This window comes from Asterias amurensis, chromosome 13 (genome assembly GCF_032118995.1).
Source record: "Asterias amurensis chromosome 13, ASM3211899v1".
Lineage (NCBI taxonomy): Eukaryota > Metazoa > Echinodermata > Asteroidea > Forcipulatida > Asteriidae > Asterias > Asterias amurensis.
Window position 1 is genome coordinate 18866306 of NC_092660.1, and position 17220 is coordinate 18883525.

A 17220-nucleotide genomic window follows, 5' to 3' on the forward strand; every position below is an offset into this window, starting at 1 on the left:
CACAACTCTGAAATTTCCTAGCAGTGTTATGGTATGGTACACATCGTAACAATGACATAGCGGCAGACTGCGCCCTCTATCCGATATCCATGTGTATTGTGATCATTGTGTTCGTTTTGAACCACAGCTAAATTAATAACGCCCATAGTATATGGATGGAGTGGTAGGGTATAGCCACTAATATACTTCATTGAGCTTCCTTACAAATAAGGGCCGTAGACATTTTTAATTCAAAACTCAACAGAGAAGTGGTTTTTTTTAAGCTTGAAATGCATTTTAATTATGAAGTCACACAGCATTATGTACAATTATTAATTTGCAATAGTGATGTAACAGCTAACCAAACATAAGTATCGTTGATGCTGAAAGGTTTAGTCAAATAGCATCTAAATGAAAAGTAACGGGTCAGAAGATAAATTTGAAACTTTATCTAGGGATTTTTTACATCGAGTTTGATTATAAAAAATATAGTGAGTTGTGAATGATCTGTATTGTTGGATGGAGTTTGAACTGAGCCCAATTTGTTTTATTTCGCTGTGCAATGACACAAAACCTTTACATTTATTTCTTGGCTTTTGAGATGTCGTTGTTGAATTCGCAAAAAAAAAGATTTTCGTTTTGGTTAAAGTCGTTATTTGAAACAAACATAATATTTACAGTTAGTGTGAGGACGTACCATCACATGTTGTTATCCTTAAACGTGTTCGTATACCATCACCATAGGTTACTTGTAGTTTTAACTGCAAGTATTAATAAATGACTTATTTACATAAATTATACACAATTTTGTTAACGGTGTAAACTTTAGTCCTCCAACACTTATTATTCATACTTCTTTGCCAGTGTGGGTTTTAACTGCTCCAGTAAAAAAAAAATTGTATTCAGCCTAGAATGTATTTGTATTAAAAGATTGTTATCAAAACGCAGCTCTGACCAAAGTTAGAAACTGCAATGCATGGTCCGCGTGCTTGTCTAATACTAGTACCGTCACTCGTACACAGTTAAATTTAAAGAAGTTTTCTTGATTTGGTTGAGTGGTATAAAGTCTCTTGAAATCCACTGAGAACAATGCAAATGGCTGTCCTTAAAAAATGGATGATGTAATTGACGTTATATTGTAGATATTTGGAGGTGTTGTTATCAAAGTATTCTGTGTATATGTATGAGTTTGAACTGAGCCCAATTTGTTTTATTCCGCTGGGCAATGACACAAAACCTTTACAATTTAATTAATGGCTTTTGAGATGTCGTTGTTGCGTCATTGAATTCGCATAAAAAAAGGAACTTCGTTTTGGTTAACGTCGATATTTGAAACAAAAATAGTATTTACAATTGATGTGAGGACCTACCATCACATTTTGTTATCATTAAACGCGTTCGTATACCATCACCATAGGCTACTTGCAGTTTGAACTGCTAAGTATTAATATTTACATATTATACACAATTTTGTTAACGGTGTAAACTTACGTCCTCCGACACTTATTATTTATACTCCTTAGCCAGTGTGAGTTTTAACTGCTCCAGTAAAAATATCGAATTCATCCTAAAATTTAATTGTATGAAAAGATTGTTATCAAAACGCAGCTCCAACCAAAGCTAGAAACTGCAATGCATGGTCCGCGTTCTTGCCTAATACTAGTACCGTCGCTCGCAAGTTTTCTCGATTTGGTTGACTGGTATATGTCTCTTGAAATCCACTGAGAAGTGACTGCCCTTAAAAATGGATGATGTAATTGACGTTTCTATTGTATATTGGAAGTATTTTGTTCAAAGTATTCTGTGTATAATCCGCACTCCATTGAGAGAGTGTCGCCTCGAATACTGCCACTATACCATTACAATGTATCCTGCATAAACTGGGGATTCAAAGTTGACACCAAGCGTGTTGTCTTATGTAGATTCCCGAATAGAGAATCAAAGTAATCACAATAGGAGGTTAACACCAATTTAAATGTTTTCGCAGGAATTAGTGTTATTTAAACACCACATTGTGTATATATTCCTTTTTGTTTGTTTGTATCTTAATGTGACAACACCCATGGTGTAAATTTTAACACCCAGTTTTGCAATGTTTATGGTACTCATGTGTCTAATTGTTAATGTTCTAATACTGCTTCTCAGCTGAACTCGGTGGCACTCTGACCACTTCATAGCTGGTGTTGGTGCTGCCCTCTGGACGAGCGAAGTCATACTCTGGGCTGCCATTCTCTACTTCAACTGGTACTTGGTAGTACGTATGTTGTGCGGGATTTGTCTCTTGAGTCTCCGTGTAGACGCGATTCCTGTCCTCCGTTGGCTGCAGCTCCATGTTGGGATCAGGTTGGGTGACTCGAGGTTTTTTCTCAGAGGTGGGTCTTTTTATCAGACGTTTCTTTCTGACGTCACGAAGGATGAGAATGATGATTATGACAAAGAATGTAACAGCGAGGATTAAGACAACAATGAAAGGTACAATCCATGGAGTTGAAGATGGGGCTGCACCAGAGCTTGGGCTAGACACTGTTGAAGAGGTTGAAGTAACCTCGTTCCCCGTAGTTGGTGTAGGATTTCCAATCGATGGTGTCGTTGATCCTGTTGTTGATGATGTTGACGTGGATGATGTTGTGGGTTCTGTCATGGGTATTGTCACGGTGTTCCTCACTGTAATTGGGCCGATGTGACATGTTCGTTGCATACCAGCGAAATACATTGATGATATGAAGCATTCGAATGCAACACCATTATCAGCATCATCCACTGTCAAATCTAATGTCCTTAAGACTGTATCGCTATCATCGTTGATTACTGATGTCCAGTTGGTGTATCTAGAAGTCTGTATAGTGGGATTGATCGTTATTTTGACTGTTCCGTGACTGCTCTCAGATGAACATCTCATATCTAACTCTGTCCAAGCGTCTACTGTAATGGGTCCAGCAGGAGAGCACATAGGGAAGGACGCATTGGGGAAGTATAACACTGAAAGTGTTACACTGGATGTGGCTACGATGGTGTTGCCTCCACCCTGTATTGGGTAATTGACATTACACACATATTCATCAGTATCGGCCCTCTGCACATTGGTGATTGTAAAGTCTTGAACAACTGTTTGAGTAGCTGTATCTACCGATGTATCGAAGATGAACCGTCCATTGTTATTATTAAAGGTGGCTCCACCCCATCGCAGGGTCTCTATAGGGTCCTCAGTCCTCCACGCCACGATACGATCCGACCCGAGGTCTGTAGCGATACACCTCATATCAACCTGCCCGCCCTCCTTCCGATCGGCCTCTGGTGTTAAGATCTCTGCATACACAGTTAATTGAGCACTGACAACCATCAGGAATCCGCCTGCATCAAGTGAACACCAAACACACACCAAAAAAACATACATCGAGATCCTTCCCTCCATCGTATTGAATCTGAGTTTATTAAGTTGCTATTAAATCATTCCTGGAGAAGACGGATAAAGGATGGAAATGCATGAAGTAGAATGATCCCACGTTCACACACAGCTCAATGTAATAGTGATTTAATGTACGTTTAACGGTACATGGTTGTACTTTCTTATACTGAGCACGACACGCCAATGAACTTCAACAATAACACAATTCTGGGTTTCATTTTTACGGCAACAAGTTTAACAATAAGGGTCACAATGTCGCAGTTCAACTGATTCTAGAAAATACCCCAAACCAACAGAAAATATGACGTATTTCTTGCCATTAATGTAATTTTCTTAATATTATTAGGATGGTTTGAAACAGAAGAATCAAGTCAAATAGTTTGACAAGATGGTTGCCCTTTTAAACCTTTATGTTACGGTTTTTTAGTCGCTTTGATATGTGAGAATTGGTTTGCCAAAGAACTTATTTAAATTCTTACTGATGGCTCTCAATAAATGTGATCCGTATTTGGGAGGGACAAATATTTGTGACGTCATAGATTGCACGTAGCGCGAAACTGATTTTGGAAAGTTTTTGAACTTTCAGTTCTGTGTATAGATGTATCCAATCTACAACGCCACCAACGGTGCCAACGGGGTCCCAATGTCCTTAATTGTCTATTTTCAATACAGAATGCACAACTTGATCGAGGAAAACTGTTCATTTGGCCTCAACCAAAAGTTTAAAAGTCTGTTAAAATCTTTCAGTATTTTGGCAGAATGATTTACCTAGCTCATACAAAGTCCTCGATCTCGTTTCAGTATAACACAAAATATGAATGGATACATTCGTTTTGTAGGAGGAATAATAAGTATACGTGTTGAGGCAATGAGGTCCGTTCTTTCCCGATTGAGATGACGTTTAAAATACACTTGTCCCTAATTTATTCAAATCCAGCAGGTTCATTTATATAAACACAGTCTGATTGCAAACTGATAATCATTTAGGAATGCAAATTTATTCATATCAAGCAGGTTCATACATATTCATGTTTTCCGATTACATTTATCTGACTCAAAATCTTGGTGCTTTTTTAAATTTATCAATATAAACCACAAGGGAAACTGACTGGGTAAATTTTAAAATGATTTTTGGGGTTGAACAAAGAATTGACTAGAGTGGGATTCGAACCAACGACCTCTGGCACGTTAATCCGGAGGTCGTTGGTTCGAGTCCCACTCTAGTCAATTCTTTGTTCAACCCAAAAGAATTATTTTTAATATAAAAATAATGTGTTATTTATTTACAGAAGTTTTAATTCGAAATGAATATTCACAAATCAGTTATCATAGCAAGCAGGTTTTTACAGTGTTGATGTAAGCTGACTACAAAGAAAAAAACATTTTTTTTTGTTCTGACTTTGTGTACTTTTATGATCAACCCTAAAACGTGACGTGAGAATATATTAAAGGGGCTGTGTCGTCTTGCTCATAAAAGGCGTGTGGCTGTACATGGAACTCACACACAGTTCTGCACGTGCACACTCCCTCCGTATCATATCTATTTGGGCATAAAGACACAGCTCCTTTAACCTTAACTTGCACCAATCACATTGAGTCCATGTTTAGCGATTCTGTAAAAACATACAGTAACATGAACATAAGTTTGACAAATATAACTTTCATGGACAATACTTTTTTTAATAATCATAAATGCAATTGCAAATATTTTACAACGAGTGTACACGCCTTTGAATCGTGTGGAATAAAAAAAATTAATGAGTTTATTTTGTATATTTAATTTGGATACGTTTAATTACATAATCGAGGTGTACATGTATTTCAAAATAATATCAAAATCAATAACTATCGAATAGATCAATGATAGTTTATTATTGTTGTCAATAATTTATTCATATATATGAGGTTCATTTATGAAATCCATAGAGGACAATAGAAATTGCCCTCTCTTCCAAAAATGGACGTTTGTATTGTAACTTTTAGGAGGTGTTGTGTACAAAGTACTCTGTAATTATCTGAACCTTTTGAGTGAGTGTCGTCTTGACTATTGTACCGCTATGGTTTTTATGTACACTGCAACAACTGGGGTGTCAAATTGACACCAAGTGTTTAGTCACATAACGATACCAAATAGAGAATCAAAGTAATCACCATAGGAGGTTAACGCCAATGTAAATGTTTTCACAAAACTAAGTGTTTTTAAACACCACATTGTGTAAAATATTGATTTCTTTTTTCATCTTAACGTGACAACACCCATGGTGCACATTTTAACACCCAGTTTTTGCAATGTATATGGTACTCTTGTGTCTAATTGTTAATGTTCTGATACTGCTTCTCAGCTGAACTCTTTGGCACTCTTACCGCTTCATAGCTGGTGTTGGTGCTGCCCTCTGGACGAGCGTAGTCATACTCTGGGCTACCATTCTCTAATTCAACTGGTTGGTAGTAGGTATCTTGTTTTTGAATTGTCTCTTCAGTCGTAGTGGGTTCCATGTAGACGCGATTCTTGTCCTCCGTTGGCTGCAGCTCCATGTAGGGATCAGCTTGGATGACTCGGGGTTCTTTTTCAGAGATGAGTCTTTTTATCAGACGGTTCTTTCTGACGTCACGAAGGATGAGAATGATGATGACCACGAAGAATGTAACAGCGAGGACTACGACAACAATGAAAGCTACAATCAATGGAGTTGAAGATCGGGCTGGATTAGACGAGCCTGGGCTAGACACTGTTGAGGAGGTTGAAGAAGCCTCGTTCTCTGTAGTTGGAGTAGGATTTCCAATCGATGATCTCGTTGATGCTGCTGTAGATGATGTTGACGTAGATGCTGTTGTGGGTTCTGTCATGGGTATTGTCACGGTGTTCCTCACTGTATATGGTCCGAATTGACATGTACGTTTCATACCAGCGAAATACATTGATGATATGAAGCATTCGAATGCAACACCATTATCAGCATCATCCACTGTCAAATCTAATGTCCTTAAGACTGTGTCGCTATCATCGTTGACTACTGATGTCCAGTTGGTGAATCTAGAATTCTGTATTGTGGGATTAATCGTGATTGTGACTGTTCCGTGACTGCTCTCAGATGAACACCTCATATCTAACTCTGTCCCAGCGTCTACTGTAATGGGTCCAGCAGGAGAGCACATAGGGAAGGACGCATTGGGGAAGTATAACACTAAAAGTGTTACACTGGATGTGGCTACGATGGTGGTGCCTCCGATCGATATTGGGTCATTGACATTACACACATATTCATCAGTATCGGCCCTCTGCACATTGGTGATGGTAAAGTCTTGAACAACTGTTTGAGTATTCGCACCCGATGTATCGAAGATGAATCGTCCGTTTCTATTATGAACAGTGAATTCACCAAATCTCAGGGTCTGTATTGGGTCCTCAGTCCTCCACTCCACGATGTAATCCGACTCGAGGTTTGTAGCGGTACACCTCATATCAACCTGCCCGCCCTCCTTACGATCAGCCTCTGGTGTTAAGATCTCCGCATACGCTGTTGGTTGAGCAGTGACAACCATCAGGAGTCCGCCTGCATCAAGTGAACACCAAACACACACCAGCAAAACATACATCGAGATCCTTCCATCCATCGTATTGAATCTAAGTTTATTAAGTTGCTATTAAATCATTCCTGGAGGAGACGGATAAAGGATGGAAATGCATGAAGTAGAATGATCCCACGTTCACACACAGCTCAATGTAATAGTGATTTAATGTACGTTTAACGATACATGGTTGTACTTCCTTATACTGAGCACGACACGGCAATGAACTTCAACAATAACACCATTCTCGGTTTTCATTTTTACGGTAACAAGTTTAACAATAAGGGTCACAATGTCGCAGTTCAACTGATTCAAGAACATGCCCCAAACCAACAAAATAAATGACGTATTATTCAACATATTTTTTACATTCTCCTCATATTATAGTAGGATGGTTTAAAACAGAATAATCAAGTCAAATATAGTTTGACAAGTTTTTGCCACTTTAAACCGTTATAAAACAGGCATTCAGTCGCTTGTGCTATTTTTTTGTCAAACAACTTGTTTAAATTCTCACCGAGCGCTCTCAAAGAGTATTATCCATGTTTGGACGAGGATCGTGGCGTCATAGATTTCCCAGGTCAGCACAAAACTGATTTGGAAAATGCCTGATAGATCAGTTCAGGGTATAGATGTAATCCATCAATAAATCACAAATACACCACCAACGGTGCCAATAGGGTCCTAAATCGTGTTTAATATTTGCCTTCTTTTTAAAGACACTGGGCCCTTTTGGTAATTGTCAAAGACCAGTCTTCTCACGTGTATCTCAACATGCACAAATTAACAAACCTTCGAAAAAATTCGAACTCAAATGGTCGTCGAAGTTGCGAGATAATAATGGAAGAAAAAACACCCTTGTCAGACGAAGTTGTGTGCCTTCAGATGCTTGATTTCGGTGACTCAAAATCCAATTCTGAGGTCTCGAAATCAAATTCAAATATTTAGTGGAAAATTACTTCTTCTTCGAAAGGTAGATTATTAGAGGGAGCCGTTTCTCGCAATGTTGTATACTATCAACAGCTCTCCAATGCTTGTTACCAAGTAAGTTTTTATGCTAACATTTATTTTGAGTAATTACCAATAGTGCCCAGTGCTTTTAATACAGAAACATATTTTAGTAAACATTCTGGAGAGCAGCACTGAGTGTTATTAATTTAACTGTCATTCAAAACGAATACAATGATCACACTAGACATACCGATTATGTAACCACTGTATACTCAGTACTTTCCCGAGTTCTGTGAACAAAATCACAGGCATAGTACTCAGGTGGGATTCGAACCCACGACCTTTGCAATTCTAGATCAGTGTCATACCAACTAGACCACCGAGATTGCCCGGTAGCTAGAGACATGTAGTTCGAATCATAATGTGTTAAGCAGCGGGCACTCCATCGAATTAAGAGATGTTAAATTTGCATCGGGTATGAAGAAAATTAATTTTGGTTTCACCCATACACACACACCGAGAAAACATTATTATCCTTTTCGAATAAATCTCCTCTGTCGTATAATCTGTATTTGTGTCTCTTCAGTTGTTTCTTTCCGCCATTAGATTTATTTAACTTTAAGAAGTTGCAATCAGTCGGTTTGTGGTCGTGCTAAGTTTCTACAGTATTTCAATGCCATGATATTGGCGAGTTGCAGATCGTTGTTCATAAATAACTGCAGTTCTAGATTCAGTTGAACTGTGACATTATAATTCTCTTTGTCAAACATGTCTGGATAAAATGAAATTCATGAATTGTGTTATTGTTGAAGTTTATTGGCGCGTAGTGCTCAGTAAGAGAAAGTACAACCAAGTCGACTTATGTACATTAAATCACTGTTACATTGAGCTGTGTGTGAACGTGGGATCATTCTACTTCATGCATTTCCATCATTTATCCGTCTTCTCCAGGAATGATTTAATAGCAACTTAATAAACTTAGATTCAATACGATGGATGGAAGGATCTCGATGTATGTTTTGCTGGTGTGTGTTTGGTGTTCACTTGATGCAGGCGGACTCCTGATGGTTGTCACTGCTCAACCAACAGCGTATGCGGAGATCTTAACACCAGAGGCTGATCGTAAGGAGGGCGGGCAGGTTGATATGAGGTGTACCGCTACAAACCTCGAGTCGGATCATATTGTTCAGTGGGCAACTGAAGATCCAGGACAGAACTTGAGATGGGGTGATTTAACTGTTTTTAACAACAATGGACGATTCATCTTCGATACATCGGTAGGTGTGAATACTCAAACAGTTGTTCAAGACTTTACCATCACCAATGTGCAGAGGGCCGATACTGATGAATATGTGTGTAATGTCAGAGACCCAATACCGACCGGAGGCAGCACCATCGTAGCCTCATCCAGTGTAACACTTTCAGTGTTATATTTCCCTAGTGCGTCCTTCCCTATGTGCTCTCCTGCTGGACCCATTACAGTAGACGCTGGGACAGAGTTAGATATGAGGTGTTCATCTGAGAGCAGTCACGGAACAGTCACAATGACGATCAATCCCACTATACAGACTTCTAGATACACCAACTGGATATCAGTAATCAACGACGATAGCGATACAGTCGTAAGGACATTAGATTTGACAGTGGATGATGCTGACAATGGTGTTACATTCGAATGTCTCATATCATCAATGTATTTCGCTGGTATGCAACGTACATGTCAAATCGGACCGATTACAGTGAGGAACACCGTGACAATACCCATGACAGAACCCACAACATCATCCATAGCATTATCTACATTAGGATCAACAGAACCCTCGACTGGAAATCCTACTCCATCTACAGAGAACGAAAGTAATTCGATGTACTCTGCGACATCTACCATGACAAAACCCATAACACCAGAACAGATAACAACTGAGTCTAGACTAAGGTCGTCTGATCAAGCCCCATCTTCAACTCCATGGATTGTAGCTTTCGTGATCCTCGCTGCTACATCCTTTGTGATCATCATCATTCTCATCCTTCGTGATGCCAGAAAGAACCGTCTGATAAAAAGTCTGAGAACTGAGAAAGAACCTCGAGTCACCAAACCTGATCCCTACATGGAGCTGCAGCCAACGGATGACAAGATCCGCGTCTACACGGAACCCACTACGACTGAAGAGACAATTCCAACAGAGAAGAGACAATTCCAAGATACCTACTACCAACCAGTTGAAGTAGAGAATGACAGCCCAGAGTACGACTACGCTCGTCCAGAGGGCAGCACCAACACCAGCTATGAAGTGGTCAAAGTACCACATAGTTCAGCTGAGGAGCAGTATCAGAACATTAACAATTAGACAGTCATGACAATGATGTAGAAGATGCACCATTCTAGAGAGACGAAATCACATACATTAATGGTGTATAACTTTTGCATATATAGGCTACTATTTTTTAATTTGGTTACTCTTGTCTCATACCAGAGAGTTTATATTATCGGTAACCATTTTGTTTGTCATATCATTTCTTTAACACACTTAAAGACAACCTTCTCATAAATAATCTTTTTTTACAATGTTCCGAAACAAAAAAATTCAAAAGTATTGTTCCTGTGTCTTGCTTTAAAAAAAAAATAGCCACAGAAGAACTGCAACGTTACTTGTAATAATTGGAGCTCTTTATAAGTACACGATTCTTGGATAAAACAACTATTGCAAAGCGGCACAAATTATTAAGAATAGGAACAAACTACTGCAGCATTTTATAATTCACCTTGCCAAATGGTGGTGTATGTATTCATCTCTTAATACGCGCTACCAATTGCAACACCCATTGACACACCCTTTGTCACACCCATCTCCACACCCACTACCACACCCGTTGCCACACCCACTGCCATACCCATCTCCACATCATCGCCACTGGATGTTCTCAAACGGCGTCCTAGTTTTCCCTTCACTATCTCTCTAAATGTAACTTCCAAATAGCGTTGTGGTTGGAAACTTTGCTATTTTGGGGGATTGTTTCCCTCGAATAAAACCGTTTTCTACTGATTTTAAGATTTTGGAAAAACAAAACCTTGCTCATGTAAACGCATCTAATTTTAATACACAGAATAAACGCACATCGCAAAAGACAAATTATACGTTAGATTTAAAAGGCATAATCAATTGATGTAGGTTGTCAGCAAATGCATCTACAATTATTCAGAAACAGTAAATATCCAAGCAACATATGTCAATGTTATGTTCAAACTTTTGAAGTTGTATTTTAAAAAACATGTTCACATTGTTTATGTAAACGCATCCAGTTTAAAAAGATACAGAATATAAACTAACGTCGTAAAAACACATAGGCCTAAAGTGTGTTCATTTATACTACCGTGAATTGTTTAAAAATTCATAAGAATTTTATATCTAAGGACGTTACAGCTGTCAAAGTAACGTTCACTTGCATGTATGTTTTTACAGTAACGCTATATATTTAGTCAATTTGATTGGTGCATATTAATATTAAAGGGACTGTGTCATAATGACTAAATAGGCATGATACGGAGGGAGGGCGCGCGTGCAGTAAACTGTGAGAGTTTATAATTCCATGTACTGACACAGACCTGCTTTGATCATGACGACACAGCCCCTTTAATCTATTGTCACATCACATTGTTAGGTTGTGATCATAAGTAGTCAACACGGTCAGAACAAAAACGAATATTCCTTTGTAATCAGATTACATCAACAATGTAAGAACCTGCTCGCTACCATGTATTTTTAGTGAACATTCATTTGGAATTAGAACTAGAATATGATTATGTACAAACCTGCTTCTATATAAATTGCTTTAAAAAAATTCAGATTAAAAATATTGATAAGATTTTGAGTCAAATAAAATGTAATCGGAAAACATGAATATGTACATACCTGCTTGATATGAATACATTTGCACTTTTAAAAGTGTTTTCATTTGTAATCAGATTGTTTAAATAATATGTATGAACCTGCCTGATATGAATAAATTAGCATTTTTAAACGATTTCTGTTTGTAATCAAGTTGTATGAATATTTATGAGCCTGCTGGATTTGAATAAACTAATGACGAGTGACCGACATCAATACATGGTATCTTACACGTCCATCTCATTCAGGAAAGTAATTATAAGGACCTCACTGCCCCAACACTTATGGTTAACACTCCTCCTACAAAAAGAATGATTCCTTTCATTTTGTTATTTTAAAATAATACCGAGGACTTTGTTTGAGCTAATAATGAACAATTTTTAACAATCTTCAAAAGTTTTGTTGAGGCCAAATGAACGGCATTTCTTTTTCATCAAACTGTTCATTCTGTAAGAAAAGAAAAACATTAATCAGGATTTAGGACCCTTTTTGGCACCGTTGGCGGCGTACGTGTTTGTGATGGGATACATGTACATGTACCCGGAACTGAACTCTTAGACTTTTTCCAAATCAGTTTTGTGCTATTCTGGGAAATCTATGACGTCACAATACTCATCTAAATATGGATCACGCTCTTTGAGAGTGCTCAGTAAGAATATAAGTGAGTTCTTTACCCAAAAAATCGCACATATCAAAGCGACTGGAGGACTGTAAAATGACGGTTTAAAAGGGCAACATTTGTCAAACTATTTGACTTGATTCTTCGGTTTCAAACCATCCTACTAATATGAAGAAAATTACATTAATGGCAAGAAATACGTCAATTATTTTGGTGTTTTGGGGCATGTTCTAGAATTAGTTGAACTCACTGTGACATTGTGACCCTTATTGTTAAACTTGTTGTCGTAAAAATGAAAACCCAGAGTTTAGGTATTGTTGAAGTTCATTGCCGTGTCGTGCTCAGTATAAGGAAGTACAACCATGTACCGTTAAACGTACATTAAATCACTATTACATTGAGCTGTGTGTGAATGTGGGAATGATTTAATAGCAACTTAATAAACTTAGATTCAATACGATGGATGGAAGGATCTCGATGTATGTTTTGCTGGTGTGTGTTTGGTGTTCACTTGATGCAGGCGGATTCCTGATGGTTGTCACTGCTCAACCAACAGCGTATGCGGAGATCTTAACACCAGAGGCTGATCGTAAGGAGGGCGGGCAGGTTGATATGAGGTGTACCGCTACAAACCTCGAGTCGGATTACATCGTGGAGTGGGCAACTGAACATCCAAAACAGAGCTTGAGATGGGGTGATGTCACTGTTTTTAACAGCGTTTGGCGATTCATCTTCGGTACATCGGGTGTGAATACTCAAACAGTTGTTCAAGACTTTACCATCACCAATGTGCAGAGGGCCGATACTGATGAATATGTGTGTAATGTCAATTACCGAATACAGGGTGGAGGCTACACCATCGTAGCCTCATCCAGTGTAACACTTTCAGTGTTATACTTCCCCAGTGCGTCCTTCCCTATGTGCTCTCCTGCTGGACCCATTACAGTAGACGCTGGGACAGAGTTAGATATGAGTTGTTCATCTGAGAGCAGTCACGGAACAGTCACAATGACGATTAATCCCACAATACAGAATTCTAGATACACCAACTGGGCATCAGTTATCAACGATGATAGCGATACAGTCGTAAGGACATCAGATTTGACAGTGGATGATGTTGATAATGGTGTTGCATTCGACTGCTTCATATCATCCATGTATTTCGCCGGTATGAAACGTACATGTCAATTCGGACCAATTACAGTGAGGAACACCTTGACAATACCCTTGACAGAACCCACAACATCATCTACGTCAACATCATCTACAGCAGGATCAACGAGACCATCGACTGGAAATCCTACTCCATCTACAGGGAACGAGGTTACTCCAACCTCCACAACTGTGTCTAGCCCAAGCTCATCTGATGCAGCCCCATCTTCAACTCCATGGATTGTAGCTTTCATAGTTGTCTTAGTCCTCGCTGTTACATTCTTCGTGACCAACATTATTCTCATCCTTCGTGACGTCAAACAGAAACGTCTGATAAAAAGACTTAGATCTGAGAAAGAACCCCGAGACACCCAACCCGATCCCTACATGGAGCTGCAGCCAACGGAGGACAAGAATCGCGTCTACACGGAACCCACTACGACTGAAGAGACAATTCGAACACAACATACCTACTACCAACCAGTTGAGGTAGAGAATGGCAGCCCAGAGTATGACTACGCTCGTCCAGAGGGCAGCACCAACACCAGCTATGAAGCGGTCAGAGTGCCACAGAGTTCAGCTGAGAAGCAGTATCAGAACACCAACAAATAGACACATGAGTACCATCATCATCAGGTTTACTGTAGAAACTGGAGTGTTCGAATGTACACCATGGGTAATGTCCCTTAAAGATAAAACATGGGGAAAATTACACAAAGTGGGGTTTAAATAACACTTATTTCTGCGGAAACATTTACATTGGCGTTAACCTCTTTTGGTGATTACTTTGATGTGACGACACCCTTGGTGTCAATTTGACACCCCAGTTGTTGCAGTGTACATAAAAACCATAGTTGTACAATATTCGAGACGACACTCACTCAGAGGGTTCAGATAATTTACAGAGTACTTTGTTGACAACGTTTTCGAAAAGCTACAATAAAAACGTCCATTTTTGGAAGAGAGGACAATTTCTATTGTTCTCTATGGATTTCATAAACGAACCTCCTATATATAAATAAATAACTGACAACAATAGTAAACTATCATTGATCTATTTGATAGATATTGATTTTGATACTATTTTGAAATACATGTACACCTTGATTTACCCAAATTTAAGATACAAAAACTCATTAACAACAAATTATACAATACGATTCAAAGGCGTGTATACTCGTTGTAAAATGTTTGCAAATGCATTTATGATTATAAAAAAAGTATTGTTCAAGAAAGTTATTTGTCGAACTTATGTTCATGCTATTTTATGTATTTATAGTAACGCTAAACATTGAATCAATGTGATTCGTGCAAGTTAAGGTTAAGGAGCTGTGTGGCTTTATCATCAAATAAATATGATACGGATGGAGTGTGCACGTACAGTAACCGTGTGTGAGTTCCATGTACAGCTCAATGTACAAATGATTTAATAAAGGAATCAATGTGTGGTGAAGAGGTTTTCAACTAGTGGTTTAGTCCCAACGAGGCCTGGTTCTTGATAATTTTACCGAGACGAAGTCGAGGTAATTTATCAAGAACCAGGCCTCGGCGGGTTTAAACCACTAGTTGAAAACCGATTCAACACACTTTGATTCCCATTCATAAAAACCTTTTCGGTCAAAAAATATCAACACTTTTGGTCAAAAAGTAAAATAAATGCACAAATTATAATTGTTCAATGATTTCTTTCAACACAACACCCCTCTAGCTATGAAATAGTAAGGCCCTCCGCCGCCCTCGGGTAAACAACTCCTTATAAGGGAATGCTGTGCGCGTCGCGCGTATCGTGTGATGTGGCACAACTGTCCCGGTCGTCGCTCTCGACCAATAGGAATGAAGAAACTGTCTTATAAGAACAGGTGCAAGCTCACGTGTCACGCCCATGTTTCAACACTTTTGACTGGTCACAAACAAAGGTTTATACACACCCACGTGACGCGCTCTCCACCAATAGGAATAGCGAAACTGTCTGAGGTATTTATGAATGTACGTTTAACGATAAATGGTTGTACTTCCTTAATATTCTGAGCACCACACGCAAATGAACTTCAACAATAAAACAACTCTGGGTTTTCATTTTTACGGTAACAAGTTTAACAATAAAGGTCGCATTGCCGCAGTTCAACTGATTCAAGAACATGCCCCAAACCAACAAAATTAATGACGTAGATTATTCAACATAATTGTTTCCATTTTCTTCGTATTAGTAAGATGGTTTAAACCAGAATAATCAAGTCAAATATAATGTTTGACAATACTTGTCATTTTATACCGTTATGTAACAGGCTTTCAGTCGCTTGTGCTATTTTTTGTGGCAGGAACTTATTAAAATTCTCACTGGGTGCTCTCAAAGAGTGTGATCCGAGGATTGTGACGTCATAGATTGCCCAGGGTAGCACAAAACTAGTTTTGAAAATGCCTGATAGATCATTTCAGGGTATAGATGTTGATGTATCCCATCAATAAATCACAAACACGCCACCAACGGTCCCAACAGGGTCCTAAATCGTGATTAATATTTGCCTTCTTTTTAAAGACACTATGATGGACGCTTTTGGTAATATTGTCAAAAACCAGTCTTCACTCACTTGGTGTATCTCAACATGACCAAAAAAAACTTTGATTTTGGTACTCAAAATCTAAATATGAGGTCTCGAAACCAAATTCAAATATTTTACTGGAATATTAGTTCTTTCTCGAAAACTACGTTTACTTCAGATGGAGCCGTTTCTCACAATGTTTTATACTATCAACAGCTCTCCATTGATTGTTACCAAATATGTTTTTATGCTAACAATGCTTTTGAGTAATTACCAATAGTGTCCAGTGCCTTTAATACAAACAAAATATTTTAGTAAACATTCTTCAGAGCAGTATGAGTGTTATTAATTTAACTGTCATTCAAAACGAACACAATGATCACATACACTAGACAGGAATATTGGATAGAGGGCGCACTCTGCCGCTGTGTCAACGTAACGATAAATTGGGGAGGGGAATTTTGCATCAGAAGCACACCACGACAATGCCACAATCTCACGATTCGGTCGAATTGACTCGATGGCGAATCAATTATCTAAATGACATTATTGGTTGTACATAGTGTAATTAAAGACATAAACAATACCTTGTTTGCTTGAGGGCCTACTGTTGGAAAACGTTCACGTTGCACACTTCCATTAACTGAAATGAGGGGAAAAGGTAACAGTTTTTCTTTCTGCTGGCGAACTACATAGTTCTAATCTGCGTGTGTACAACTTTCTTTGCTGATTGAAGTAAATACCATTCGTTTTGGTATTACCCATAATATACACAGATTATGTAACCACTGAATACTCAGTACTTTCCCGGGTTCTGTGAACAAAATCACAGGCATAGTACTCAGGTGGGATTCAAACCCACGACCTTTCCAATTCTAGAGTCAGTGTCATTCCAACTAGACCACCGAGATTGCCCGGTAGCTAGAGGACATGCAGTTCGAATCATATGTGGTAGCAGCGGGCACTCCAACGAATTTATAGATGTTAAATTTGCATCGGGTATGAAGAAAATTAATTTTGGTCTCACCCATACACACCGAGAAAATATTATTAATTTTTTCCAATAAATCTCCTCTCTCGTATAATCTTACTGTGTTGGCATCTCTTCAAATGTTT

At 38.6% G+C, this 17220-nt stretch overlaps 4 protein-coding genes across 4 annotated transcripts; 2 read left to right on the forward strand and 2 right to left on the reverse strand.

Moving 5' to 3' along the window:
* Positions 1 to 2107: 2107 nt before the first annotated feature.
* On the reverse strand, positions 2108 to 3319 carry LOC139946304 (uncharacterized). Its single transcript, XM_071943928.1, has one exon. It carries the CDS (start codon positions 3317 to 3319, stop codon positions 2108 to 2110), a length of 1212 nt encoding a protein of 403 aa, XP_071800029.1.
* A 1357-nt stretch (positions 3320 to 4676) lies between these two features.
* LOC139945745 (uncharacterized) lies at positions 4677 to 7036 on the reverse strand. Its single transcript, XM_071943130.1, has one exon. It carries the CDS (start codon positions 6998 to 7000, stop codon positions 5696 to 5698), a length of 1305 nt encoding a protein of 434 aa, XP_071799231.1. The 5' UTR covers positions 7001 to 7036; the 3' UTR covers positions 4677 to 5695.
* Positions 7037 to 8835: 1799 nt separating this feature from the next.
* LOC139945743 (uncharacterized) lies at positions 8836 to 11899 on the forward strand. Its single transcript, XM_071943126.1, has one exon. It carries the CDS (start codon positions 8899 to 8901, stop codon positions 10252 to 10254), a length of 1356 nt encoding a protein of 451 aa, XP_071799227.1. The 5' UTR covers positions 8836 to 8898; the 3' UTR covers positions 10255 to 11899.
* A 927-nt stretch (positions 11900 to 12826) lies between these two features.
* Positions 12827 to 14767, forward strand: LOC139946305 (uncharacterized). The gene has a single exon (XM_071943930.1). It carries the CDS (start codon positions 12872 to 12874, stop codon positions 14174 to 14176), a length of 1305 nt encoding a protein of 434 aa, XP_071800031.1. The 5' UTR covers positions 12827 to 12871; the 3' UTR covers positions 14177 to 14767.
* Positions 14768 to 17220: the final 2453 nt, after the last annotated feature.

Bases quoted from the DNA above. Each gene is read 5' to 3' on its own strand.
- LOC139945743 (XM_071943126.1), top strand. From the start codon at position 8,899: ATGGATGGAAGGATCTCGATGTATGTTTTGCTGGTGTGTGTTTGGTGT.
- LOC139946304 (XM_071943928.1), bottom strand. From the start codon at position 3,319: ATGGTTGTCAGTGCTCAATTAACTGTGTATGCAGAGATCTTAACACCA.
- LOC139945745 (XM_071943130.1), bottom strand. From the start codon at position 7,000: ATGGATGGAAGGATCTCGATGTATGTTTTGCTGGTGTGTGTTTGGTGT.
- LOC139946305 (XM_071943930.1), top strand. From the start codon at position 12,872: ATGGATGGAAGGATCTCGATGTATGTTTTGCTGGTGTGTGTTTGGTGT.